The following is a 12,557-nucleotide window of genomic DNA, read 5'->3' as shown; positions in this document are numbered from 1 at the left end:
GCAAGGCAGGACTAAGGCTAAGACTAAGGGCATGGCTTCACTTGCTGATGTAGAGCGCTTTCAGTTAAACCCGCCTTCGGAGAGCGCAGTAGGGAAAGTGCTGCAGTCTGCCCACACTGACAGCTTCAAGCACACTGGCATGCCCACATTTGCGGCACTTGCAGTAGCATTGGGAGCGGTGCATTATGGGCAGCTATCCCAGCATGCAAGTGACTGCAACATGCTTTTCAAATGGGGGGTGAGGGTGGGGTGGAGTGTGACAGAGAGTGTGTTGTGTGTATGTGGGGGCAGAGAGGGTGGGTTTTGGAGGGGCTGAGACCATGTCAGCATACTGTCTAGTAAGTTCACACAGCAGCAGACCCCCTCTCTCCCCCACCTCTCTCTTTCACACACTGCATTTCGCATTCCACACTAATGGTTGCTTTGTCTCGGAGTAGATAAGCAGCCAAATGGAGCTTTCAAAGGGCATATCCACATTGCTGCAGTGATTCAAAACAATGACAAGAGTGGCCACTTGACTTAAGGGGATTATGGGATGTTTCCGGAGGCTGATCAGAGTGCACCAATGCAACATCCTGTTCACACTGGCACTGCAGCGCTCCAGTGAGGGCACATCAAACGTTATTCCTCTCGCCGAGGTGGAGTATCAGGAGCGCTCCAGCTGCGGAGTCAGAGCACTCTACGTGCCTTGCCAGTGTGGACGGGTAGTGAGCTAGGGCACTTTAATGTGCTCTAACTCGCAAGCGTAGCCAAGCCCTAAGAGTCCCTTTTTGGAATTAATCCTTGATTTCTCTCCACGGCAGACAATACTCCAGAGTTCTGCCCTTCCTTCCCCAGCATAGTACTCACCCCTGTTTCTGGAGGATCCGGAAGCCAGCCCAGTTCACTCTGTGCAGTGCTTGTGTCCAGGAGATTCACTGCAAGCCAGAAGGAAAGGATGAGAAACCCAACTCCCACGGTTTATGGAAGAGGCATAGAGAGCCTTCCCATTCTGTCATTGCTTCTTAGGTCACTACTGCTTTTGACTTTCCCCATTCTATTCACTGTGACTGTATCCAGGTCATTCAGCAATGTCTGCAGTTCTGCCCCACAATTCATAGCCACATCATCTCTCCCCAGTTCTTTCTTCTCCAGCCAGGAAAAGAGCATGAAGAATCTTTGCCTTTGTCCCCAAACCCACACTTTTCCCTCAACCCACGCAACAGCACAGCTAGATGAAGGATAGCATAGATCTCAGTAACACTGCAGCTACCCAACATGCTTGAAGAGCAGCCTTTCGTGAAGCTTAGCAGAGTAAGCTTCCTCTCAGTGCTTCCCCACCCCCTTAAATGGGTACTGGATGCTGGGATGAATTAAAATGGGAATGCAATGCCCCAAAACTGGCCTGGTAATGGAATCCTTTCCAAGAATCTCCCTTCAGAATAGAAGAAGCACAGACAGAGGGATGAAAAGAGATAAGTGCTGAAGTGACTGAACAAATTACCACCACAAAAGATCAATTAGTGTTGCCTCAGGGAACTAGCCAGGGCTGGGGAAGGAGAGGAAGGAGGGTCATGGGAAGGTACAGTGTAAAGAGACCACATGAAGAATGTGGGTATCCGCATCCGAAGAAGTGGGTATTCACCCACGAAAGCTCATGCTGCAAAACGTCTGTTAGTCTATAAGGTGCCACAGGATTCTTTGCTGCTTCTACAGAACCAGACTAACACGGCTACCCCTCTGATACTTGACACATAAAGGCTGTGGCTACACTTAGCACTTCAAAGCGCTGCCGCGGTAGCGCTGCGGCGGCAGCGCTTTGAAGCGCTAAGTGTAGTCAAAGCACCAGCGCTGGGAGAGAGGTCTCCCAGCGCTGTCCGTACTCCACCTCCCTGTGGGGAAAAACGTACAGCGCTGGGAGCCGCGCTCCCAGCGCTGGGGCTTTGACCACACAGCCGCTTTGCAGTGCCGCAATTTGCAGCGCTGGAGAGGGTGTGTTTTCACACCCTGCTGCAGCGCTGCAAATTTGTAAGTGTAGCCAAGCCCGAAGAGTGTAGCCTCCACTGCATCACTCACAGCAAGCAAGAGCCTTTAGCAGCTAATTTATGGATGTATCATCTCCCCTACATATGGAGCCATCCAACTGTTATTTTGTTTTTGTATTTAAGTTTCTAGGAGTCTTCCTGTCTGCAGGGGAAGCTGTCATTTTGCATTCAGCCCAGATGTAGCTGGTTGCAGAGACAAACACTGATATCTGCTGGGAGAGCAATACAGCAGTACACAGACAATCCAGGAAGTTTCTGGAAAGTGTAGGGGACAATTTCCTGGTCCAAGTGCTGGAGGAACCAACTAGGGGCAGAGCTCTACTTGACCTGCTGCTCACAAACAGGGAAGAATTATAGAGGAAGCAATAGTGGATGGGAACCTGGGAGACAGTGACCATGAGATGGTCGAGTTCAGGATCCTGACACAAGGAAGAAAGGAGAGCAGTAGAACAGAGACCCTGGACTTCAGAAAAGCAGACTTCGACTCCCTCAGGGAACTGATGGGCAAGGTCCCCTGGGAGAATAACATGACGGGGAAAGGAGTCGAGGAAAGCTGGCTGTATTTTAAAGAATCCTTATTGAGGTTGCAGGAACAAACCATCCCGATGTGTAGGAAGAAAAGTAAATAAGGCAGGCGACCAGCTTGGCTCAACAGTGAAATCCTTGCTCGTCTTAAACACAAAAAAACAGCTTACAAGAAGTGGAAGATTGGACAAATAACCAGGGAGAAGTATAAAAGTATTGCTCAGGCATGCAGGAGTGAAATCGGGAAGGCCAAATCACACTTGGAGTTGCAGCTAGCCGGAGATGTTAGGAGTAACAAGAAGGGTTTCTTCAGGTATGTTAGCAACAAGAAGAAAGTCAAGGAAAGTGTGGGCCCCTTGCTGAATGAGGGAGGGAACCTAGTGACAGAGGATGTGGAGAAAGCTAGTGTACTCAATGCTTTTTTTGCCTCTGTCTTCACAGACAAGGTCAGTTCCCAGACAGCTGCACTCTGCAGCACGGTATGGGGAGGAGGTGACCAGCTCTCTGTGGAAAAGGAAGTAGTTCAGGACTATTTAGAAAAGCTGGACGAGCACAAGTCCATGGGGCCGGATGCACTGCATCCGAGGGTGCTAAAGGAGTTGGCCGATGAGATTGCAGAGCCATTGGCCATTATCTTTGAAAAATCATGGCGATCGGGGGAGGTCCCGGATGACTGGAAAAAAGCTAATGTAGTGCCCATCTTTAAAAAAGGGAAGAAGGAAGATCCAGGGAACTACAGGCCAGTCAGTCTCACCTCAGTCCCTGGAAAAATCATGGAACAGGTCCTCAAGGAATCAATTTTGAACCACTTAAAGGAGGGGAAAGTGATCAGGAACAATCAGCATGGATTCACCAAGGGCAAGTCATGCCTGACTAACCTAATTGCCTTCTATGATGAGATAACCGGCTCTGTGGATGAGGGGAAAGCAGTGGATGTGCTATTTCTGAACTTTAGCAAAGCTTTTGATACAGTCTCCCACAGTATTCTTGCCAGCAAGTTAAAGAAGTCTGGGCTGGATGAATGGACGGTAAGGTGGATAGAAAACTGGCTAGATGGTCGGGCTCAACGGGTAGTGATCAATGGTTCCATGTCTAGTTGGCAGCCGGTATCAAGTGGAGTGCCCCAAGGGTCGGTGCTGGGGCCGGTTTTGTTCAATATCTTCATTAACGATCTGGAGGATGGTGTGGACTGCACCCTTAGCAAGTTTGCAGATGACACTAACCTGGGAGGAGTGGTTGATATGCTGGAGGGTAGGGATAGGATACGGAGGGACCTAGACAAATTAGAGGATTGGGCCAAAAGAAATATGATGAGGTTCAACAAGGACAAGTGCACAGTCCTGCACTTAGGACGGAAGAATCCCATGTACTGCTATAGACTAGGGACCGAATGGCTGGGCAGCAGTTCTGCAGAAAAGAACCTAGGGGTTACGGTGGACGAAAAGCTGAATATGAGTCAACAGTGTGCCCTTGTTGCCAAGAAGGCTAATGGCATTTTGGGTTGTATAAGTAGGGGCATTTCCAGCAGATCGAGGGATGTGATCATTCCCCTCTATTCAGCACTGGTGAGGCCTCATCTGGAGTACTGTGTCCAGTTTTGGGCCCCACACTACAAGAAGGATGTGGATAAATTGGAGAGAGTCCAGCGGAGGGCAACAAAAATGATTAGGGGGCTGGAACACATGACTTATGAGGAGAGGCTGAGGGAACTGGGATTGTTTAGCCTGCAGAAGAGAAGAATGAGGGGGGATTTGATAGCTGCTTTCAACTACCTGAAAGGGGGTTCCAAAGAGGATGGATCTAGACTGTTCTCAGTGGTAGAAGATGACAGAACAAGGAGTAATGGTCTCAAGTTGCAGAGGGGGAGGTTTAGGTTGGATATTAGGAAAAACTTTTTCACTAGTAGGGTGGTGAAGAACTGGAATGGGTTACCTAGGGAGGTGGTGGAATCTCCTTCCTTAGAGGTTTTTAAGGTCAGGCTTGACAAAGCCCTGGCTGGGATGATTTAGTTGGGTTTGGTCCTGCTTTGAGCAGGGGGTTGGACTAGATGACCTCCTGAGGTCCCTTCCAACCCTGAGATTCTATGATTCTCTCTCCCTCTCCTGCAGTCTTTACTCTGGTTTTCTTTTCCCTACTGAAATTATAGAGCTTTCTTTCTTTATGGCAAACTATAACAGTGAAAAGAACAGGAGTACTTGTGGCACCTTAGAGACTAACAAATTTATTTGAGCATAAGCTTTCGTGGGCTACAGCCCACTTCATCGGAAGCTTATGCTCGAATAAATTTGTTAGTCTCTAAGGTGCCACAAGTACTCCTGTTCTTTTTGCGGATACAGACTAACACGGCTGCTACTCTGAAACCTATAACAGTGAAAACTTTATCAGTGCTTTGAAGGTGCAAAGGGCTGTACTAACATTAACTAATTAATTTCCAGGACAAATACAGGACAGTATCAGCCCTAATTTGAGTCTCCAGTGGGAGTGTTTCTGTCAGCTGTGTTTTAGTATCGACTGTCCACAACGACTTAGAAGCAGCAAAGAATCCTGTGGCACCTTATAGACTAACAGACGTTTTGCAGCATGAGCTTTCGTGGGTGAATACCCACTTCTTCGGATCTCTCCTCTCCCTCTGTATTTCCATGGGGAGATCTTTAACTCAAAGATCTCCTCCATGTTCAGGGATGGGAATAAGAAAGAAATGTACAAGCTTTGTCTCAGCATTCACTTCCCCCCATATCCCAATATCTCCCTCACTAACCTTCCATCTCCCATCCCTCATACCCACAGTGTTCAACTTATCTTCTCTCCTCTGACTTTTGCATCCTATGACCACCACCTTTCATCCCTTTCCCCTCCAAATGCACTGCCTCAACTGCTTCATGCAGTAGTTAACTCAGCAAGTGTGCAAGGGCTGCAGAATGCAGTATTGCCACTTCTCATGGTTTTCTCATGAGTCTCAAGCTGTTTGGTGTTTTTCTTAGTCTCTTGACTCCTGGAAAGCATGTGATTAAGTGAGAATCCTGCTTTCAGTTTAGTTTCCATCCCTCATGGCTGCTGTGAAAAAAATGAAAACGTGATCTGAGTGCACCCTAAAGTCTTGGGATCTAGAAGCCAGTCTCATGATTTTTTGAGGCTTGGCTCATGATTGTTGAATGCTTTTGTAGTTGGGAATCCTGAGGCCAGGCCTACACTATAAAACTTTGCTGGCTCTGTTGGCCAAGGTATGAAGAGGAGTGTTCCCTGATCAACAGAGCTGTGCTGACAAAAGTCCCTAGTGTAGATACAGTTATACCAGCAGAACTGCACTCTTCCATGTATTGCTTGTTTTTAGGCTTGGAAGGATTAGATTTTTATTGGTCAATGTTAGTCACAATTCACAGAAACTGACGAAAAAATATTTCCATTGATAATCAAAATGTTCAGTTAGGCAAAGTAAAAAAATGCTGCTTGAGAACTTACTAGAGTTTGATTTAAGGATATTTACTTTTTATATTTTGCTATGTGATCTTGACAATTTGTGTTTTAGCAATTATAAAGCTTTAACTTTTTGCATCTCAACATCTATGGTCATTAAATAATTCTTGTCTGATCCCCCCCCCCAATAATTTTCTACTACTGTGAAAATTTAAATTGATAAGCATTGAAAAACTGCTTAAAAATAAACATTGCTATTATCCATCTAAATGATCAAAAAATAAAACCTGAATCCTGCTAAGTCTACTGCTTTGTCTTGGGGTGTGGGTTGTGCCCAGGAATAAACTATACCAGCAAAGAATAGTTTTGCTGGTATAAGCTGCATCCTCACTATTCCAGGTCAGCTATACGAGCAAAGCGCTCCTAGTATAAACGTGGCCTGAGAATTACACTTTTGCAGCACAGAGAAAAATCCCTGAAGATGCCCTGTCAATTTCCACTAGCTTCACTCTGAGGGCCATATCCAGTTGGACTGGGAAAGAACTGGGGGTGATAAAGTGCCATTTAAAGAGCCGGAATCTCTCTTTTGCTGCCCCTGACTAGATCAGTGTTGCCTGACAGTTACAGAACAAGGATAGAACAAGGAGCCATGGTCTCAAGTTGCAGTCGGGGAGGTCTAGGTTGGATATTAGGAAAAACTTTTTCACTAGAAGGGTGGTGTAGCACTGGAATAGGTTACCTATGCAGGTGGTGGAATCTGCATCCTTAGAAGTTTTTAAGGCCTGGCTTGACACAGCCCTGGCTTTCACAGCTTGACAGAGCCCTGGCTGGGATGATTTAGTTGGGGTTGGTCCTGCTTTGAGCAGGGGATTGGACTAGATACCTCCTGAGATTCCTTCCAACCCTGATATTCTATGATTCTACAGCCAGCAGAGTGTAAAGTCCAGGAGAAAGCGTGTAAGAGACGTGTGGAATGAGGAAGCAGGGCATGGCCCAGAATCAGAGATAGGGCCATGAATACTTGTACCCCTCCCTTCTTCTTCCCCTCTCCACTCTATTCCCTCTGGGACTTTTGCGGTGATAACACTTCCACAGTACTGGAAGTCCCAAATCCTATCTGCACGAGGTGCTCTTCTCTCCAGTCACTTCCTAGAGGACACAATATTTACCCTACACAAGTAAGGGGCAGGATAAAGTGATGGGGAAGAGACAGTTTTTATAAGGGTAGGGTGAGGAGAAAAATACTGTAGTGAGCAAGAGAGATTTAAGAGCTTTCTGGGCAAGGACAGGACCCAGCTGTGCAGAAGCTCATGCTGCCTTGGAGTGCCATCTGGTAGTACAGGATAGTTGCTGTGAGTTGTGGTGGGAACACATACATGCACTGCCTGCCCCCATGGACAGTGCACCAGCAAGGCAGGTCTCCACCCACAAGGCTCAAAATTTGGATGCTGCATGGAGGTGGAGGGAAGGTAGCGTTGAGCCACTGACTTGCAAAGTTAAGATATTAGGGGACAGAGGGCACACTGGTGGGGCAGAGAGCTTGGCTGCCCATCCCCTAACATGTGGAAGTCTCACTGTTATGTGGCATATAGTGAGGGAGAGACTCTCTCCAAAAGAAATAAAGGCCCCATCCACACTGGGACCCAAACAGAGTCAGGGGATATGAGCAGTGGGGATGAGTCCTGTTAGGGTATGTCTACCCTTTGGGCTGGGAGCACGATCCCCAGCGCAAGGAGACATACCTGCACTGTCTCTGATTGAACTAGTGTGCCAAAAAAAAGAAAAAGGTAGCTGCCGTGGCTGGCATCTGGGGCTAGCTGACCCAGGTGCCTATCCAGTAGAGACTCTAGGCATATACTGTAGCCGCAGCTGAGTCCATGCCTGGTGCCTTGGACGGGCACATACTCTGGGAGGCTACCCATCCTGCTGCTGTGGCCTCATTCTATTTTTAGAGCTCTAGTTTGATCAGAAGCAGCAGGGGTATGTTTCCTCAAGCTGCAAATTGCACCCCAGCTCAAAGCATCTCAGGGCATGTCTACACATGTTCTAGGGTCTGGACTTGAGGAAGGGATCGCAGCCACAACCAAACCAAAACAGTCTGAGGCAGGTGAACTGTTAGTGAAGGAGGCAAGGCAGATGTATTTGAACAAGTTATCCAGTCCCCAAAATGTTATCACCAACTATTCTTCCAACAGACAAGCCAGTTCCTGGAGTTCACTTGGAGCCCAATTTAGGTTCTAATCCAATCTGGCCCTCTCGGCGACAGATACAGCCAAACCTGTCTAGAAACTTATTTATCTGGAACCCTATTTAAAGTGTGTCTGAGAACCACATCCAGTATAAAGCCCAGAGCAGGGCCAGAGAGAGGCCCATACCCTAATCTGCACAGAGGTGGATGGCTCTTCTAGTTGAGTGAGTGCTAGGGGAAGAGCAACTCCAGTAGGAGAGGAGAACACTGAAGCCCCTCATACAAATGTGCAGAGAAAGGTGATAGAGACAGGTAGTGTAAAGGAGGGTCAGACAGTTCCACAAGTTCACTTTAACCTCTCAGGAAGGTAGAGAATCATCCCCCCCCCACCCTGTTCTACGCAGGTTCTGAATCCCTCACAAGGACCACACTGTCTAGGAGTATCTATCACTACATCCAGCAAAAGGAGCTAGGTGGGACTGGAGGGAGAAGGAGCTAAGCAGGAAAGGGAAGTGGAGCAGAGGCAGGCCAAGAGGTGGAAAGGAAAGAGAAATGGGAGGGGGGGAGACAGGGATCAAGGGGAAGGCACCAGGCAGGGTAGATAAGCTGTGCAGAGTAGATGAACCCCCACACAGGTTCCTCGCCCTGCCACAAGGAAGTGGAAGGGGAGACCAGTACGGATGGGTTTTCTAATGCAGAAATCTCCACAAGAGCTACAAATCAAACAAGAACTGTTATTGCTGAAAGTGTTAACTCCCCCCAGTCCCCAGAGAGATTCCTCAGGGAGAGGGGGAGGGGATTTATTCATTTGGTTTGTGTTTGAACTTGTAACCCCAGAGCTTGTGTTAAATGCAAAAGGAGAAAAATCCTTTCTGGACCTACAAATGCTTTAAGGTGTTGTGCTTAAAACTGACTAGGGGAGAGGGAAGGTGCAGTTCCCTGAAGTTGCAGCATCATGACTGCTTCCCCACCCACATGGAGTGTGAAAATAGTTTACAGAGTCACAAAGAAAAATAAGGAGTCAGACGTTAGTTTCCTGAGCAAACCGCACCTGTCAGTCTCCCCACACCCCTCCACACACACAATTCCCTGTTTTAATTTTACAACTCCCTCCCTCCCTATTTCGAGGAGTCTCTCCTTCCCACCCCCCACCTCCCCAGGTCTCCCAAGGAACCTTCCGTTCCCACCCCTCTCTCAGCCAAGCTGTAGGGGTTCCTGTTGCTGGAGGCAGAGCCCGGCCCGGCTCTCGGGGGATGGGGGAGGCCAGGCACTATCCTTACCTTCTTTCCCAGGTGTCTCAGGAGGCAGGAAAGCACAAAGCAGGAGAAAGAGCCCAGTGGAGAGACCTGTCCTGCTGCCAGAGGATCTTAGCTCCATAGTCCCCGGGGAGGAAGCCCTGCTCCCAGCCCCTTGCACCCTGGGTCTCTGCTTCCTTGGCTCAGGCCCTAGACACTTGGCACTTGCTCCCTGTGTGAACTGCTCCTGGAGCCTCCTGACGGGAGCGCACACATTGCAAAATCTGCCTGCCTGCCTGCCTGGCCCGGAGTTATGATGAAAGACCAAAGCGAGGGGTGGAGAAGCCAGTTCTCTCCCTACCCACTTGCTGCTTTACCTGCTCTTTAAAGGGGCTGGTTACAGACTTCACATCTGGCAGGCAAATAAATCCACCTTAAAGGCAGCCAGCCACCCATTCCCGCGATCGTTCCTCCACCCGACCTTTGCTCCAATGCTGTGCATGGCTCCTGGATGCCATCTTCTGGGCTAGCGTTGCCATAGCCCCCATCCGGGATTAAAGCAATGCGTCCTGCCACCTGAAAGTTGTTCCAGCTGCTTCTTGGTGACCTCTGTGAAAGGGCCTTAGCTGGTCAGTGTACAGGGCCGGCTCCAGAGCCCAGCGGGGCAAGCACCCGCCTTGGGCGGCCCTTTCCCGGGGGGGCGGCAGGCTGGGCCGGCGGACCTTCCGTAGTCATGCCTGCGGGAGGTCCACCGGAGCCCCGGGAGCAGCGGACCTTCCGCAGTCATGCCCGCGGGAGGTCCGCTGCTCCCGCGGCTCGGGGGCGCCTCCTGGGCATGACTGCTTGGGGCGGCCAAATTTGTAGAGCCGCCCCTGTCAGTGTACTCCATTCGTTGACAGAGCACTAGGTAGAAAAGACAGTGCCACTTTTGTTTGGCTTTAGTGTGTCCTATTGGAGATACTGGGACTGGCACATCTAAATGAGGAGATAAATCACAGAGGATGACATTGAAACCTTTTGACTGCCTGGACTGTTTCTAAACACACAAATCACTAATATCATGCAAAACTTTCCTGCACTGTCCACTAGTCAGTAAAAACAACAAGGAGTCCGGTGGCACCTTAAAGACTAACAGATTTATTTGGGCACAAGCTTTCGTGGGTAAAAAACCCACTTCTTCAGATGCAATAGGTCAGTGTATCTTAGTCGATGTCTCTTAACCGTCTCCTCTTATGGCTGAGCCACAGAGAATGTAGCTGTTACAGCTGCAATTACTAAACCTGATCATTAGCTCTAGCTAGGGTGACCAGATAGCAAATGTGAAAAATCGGGACAGGGGGTGGGGAGTAATAGGAGTCTATATAAGAAAAAGTCCAAAAATCAGGACTGTCCCTATAAAATCGGGACATCTGGTCACCCTAGCTCTAGCTGTCAATACACGTGCTTTTATCTTTTCAAGTCCCAGGTTCAGGCCCTGGCATTGGCCAAAAAGGCAAATGTCATACATGGCTGGAATCTGGTATCGGCAAAAGCAGCAGATGGGGCTGATGTCTCAGTAAGAAAGGCCAAAAAGCAGGAGGGAATAGCAACAATCTTGGCAGATAGGCTGAATGAAGGGGATCATGGGGAACTCTCTCCCTGTCTAGTTTTACCAGAGTGTTTGCTCTCTTAGGCCTTGACTCCATTGCGGTTTGCCCCATTCCAGCTATTGTTGCAGCTGCACCAGTGTAAAACCAAAGTGTAGACAAGAAAAGCTGCAATTTACACCAGTGGAGCTTACCCATTTCAAGCTCCATCAGATCAAATATTGCACCTTACCTTCTTACTCTAGGGGTTTGCACTGGTGCAGCTACACCAAAGGTGGGTCATCAGTATCTGAAATTGGGGCAACCCCTATAGACAAGGGCTGAGATAGAGATTGTGCTGAGGAGATGGAGAGAACCTGCATTAGGAGAGGGGGATTTCACTGGGGATGACAATTCTAGTTTGGGTTCAACAGTTGGAAGAAGTCACAGCAGGAGGAAAAGAAGAGAGAGAGCTGAGGACTCGCGTTTAGGTCCTTAGCGCTGTAAGACGTGTATCTGTGTATATGGTGTTTTCACAGCTTCAGAAGGACACTCCAGAAATTCTAGAAGCAAGTTTATCAAACAGCCACCCCTCTGATATGACCTGTTCAGGAATTTCCTGTCCACGGCTTCTGTACAAGGCTGTCATTTCTCTATGTTGCCATATCATCAGCCAGAGCCAGCCAACTATTGGGAGTCTGAACAACAGGGTTTTTGAGTCTTAGCTAGTTAGTTTATGGGGCATAATGCCAGGAATAGCATCAAGTGGCTTTACTGTTGCTTTAAGTGCTGGAATTTGCTAGCTCTTTGTATATATTTTCTACCAGTAGCTCACTATCTTAGGGTATGCCCAGATAGTGAAACAAAACACTCTGTGACCCCACATTAAGACCTGGGCTGAGGGCAAATAGTTTAATATAAAACAGGAAATGAACCCAACCATCCAAAACTCAAACCCAAATCCCCCAAAGGATCTTTGATGGTTGGGGAAAAAAGTTCAGTTATGTTTCTTTATCATCCATCCTGTTCACTGAATGAGGCAGGACCTGTGGAAAATAGAATATGCAATCATGCAGATAAAGACTGTGCAAAAATACATACACACATGAGCCAAAATAAGGTTGCACAGGAAAGCTTAATTCTGGCATTTCCTAATTTGAGTGCCTGACTGTGAAGCCTCAATAGTTTTTTAAACATAGTTAGCATGTCATAGACATATATTCAGCAATTTTTTTCAGTCTTCCCTCACTCACTTCCTCCAGGCACATGATCACTTTGTTGCTGTTCTTTGAACACCCTGATTTGTCAGTATCTTTGTGGGAAATGTGGTGCTCAGAATCAGGGATTGTATTCTAGATGCAGGTGCATCACAGCCATATAGAAATGCTCCATTGACATGATGCCTTTGCATGTGCAGCTCAGAAGGGGATTGTCTCTCTGCTGTCATATCACATTGCTAAGTCATGTCTATCTGGTGCCTAGTACTTTTCTGGATGATCAAAAATAGAATCTATTTGGTGTCTTATCACCTCTAGGTCTTTCTCAGTATCACAGCTTTGCACATTCCTTCCTTCCACTGTGTATCTCCCAACCCCATTCAAATGTA

The 12,557-nt window shown here is 48.0% G+C and overlaps 1 protein-coding gene across 2 annotated transcripts in view; it reads right to left on the bottom strand.

Annotated features, from left to right (window-relative positions):
• Positions 1–9,881, bottom strand: part of EPHA1 (EPH receptor A1) — a 67,325-nt gene extending 57,444 nt beyond the window's left edge. Inside the window, exons 1-2 of one of the 2 annotated variants that reach the window (XM_044999966.1) lie at positions 9,764–9,881; positions 850–917 (exon numbers count right to left, since the gene is read on the bottom strand). Coding sequence is in view for 1 of the 2 variants with exons in the window: in XM_044999965.1 (XP_044855900.1) it covers positions 850–917; positions 9,432–9,528 (165 nt within the window). In the remaining variant the exon portion in view is untranslated. The other variant, XM_044999965.1, reaches the window with a different exon arrangement.
• Between the last annotated feature and the right edge of the window lie 2,676 nt (positions 9,882–12,557).

Source organism: Mauremys mutica, chromosome 1, assembly GCF_020497125.1.
Source record: "Mauremys mutica isolate MM-2020 ecotype Southern chromosome 1, ASM2049712v1, whole genome shotgun sequence".
NCBI classification, from domain to species: Eukaryota; Metazoa; Chordata; order Testudines; family Geoemydidae; genus Mauremys; species Mauremys mutica.
The sequence above is the reverse complement of the archived record's forward strand: the minus strand, read 5'-3'. Positions and strand labels throughout refer to the sequence as shown.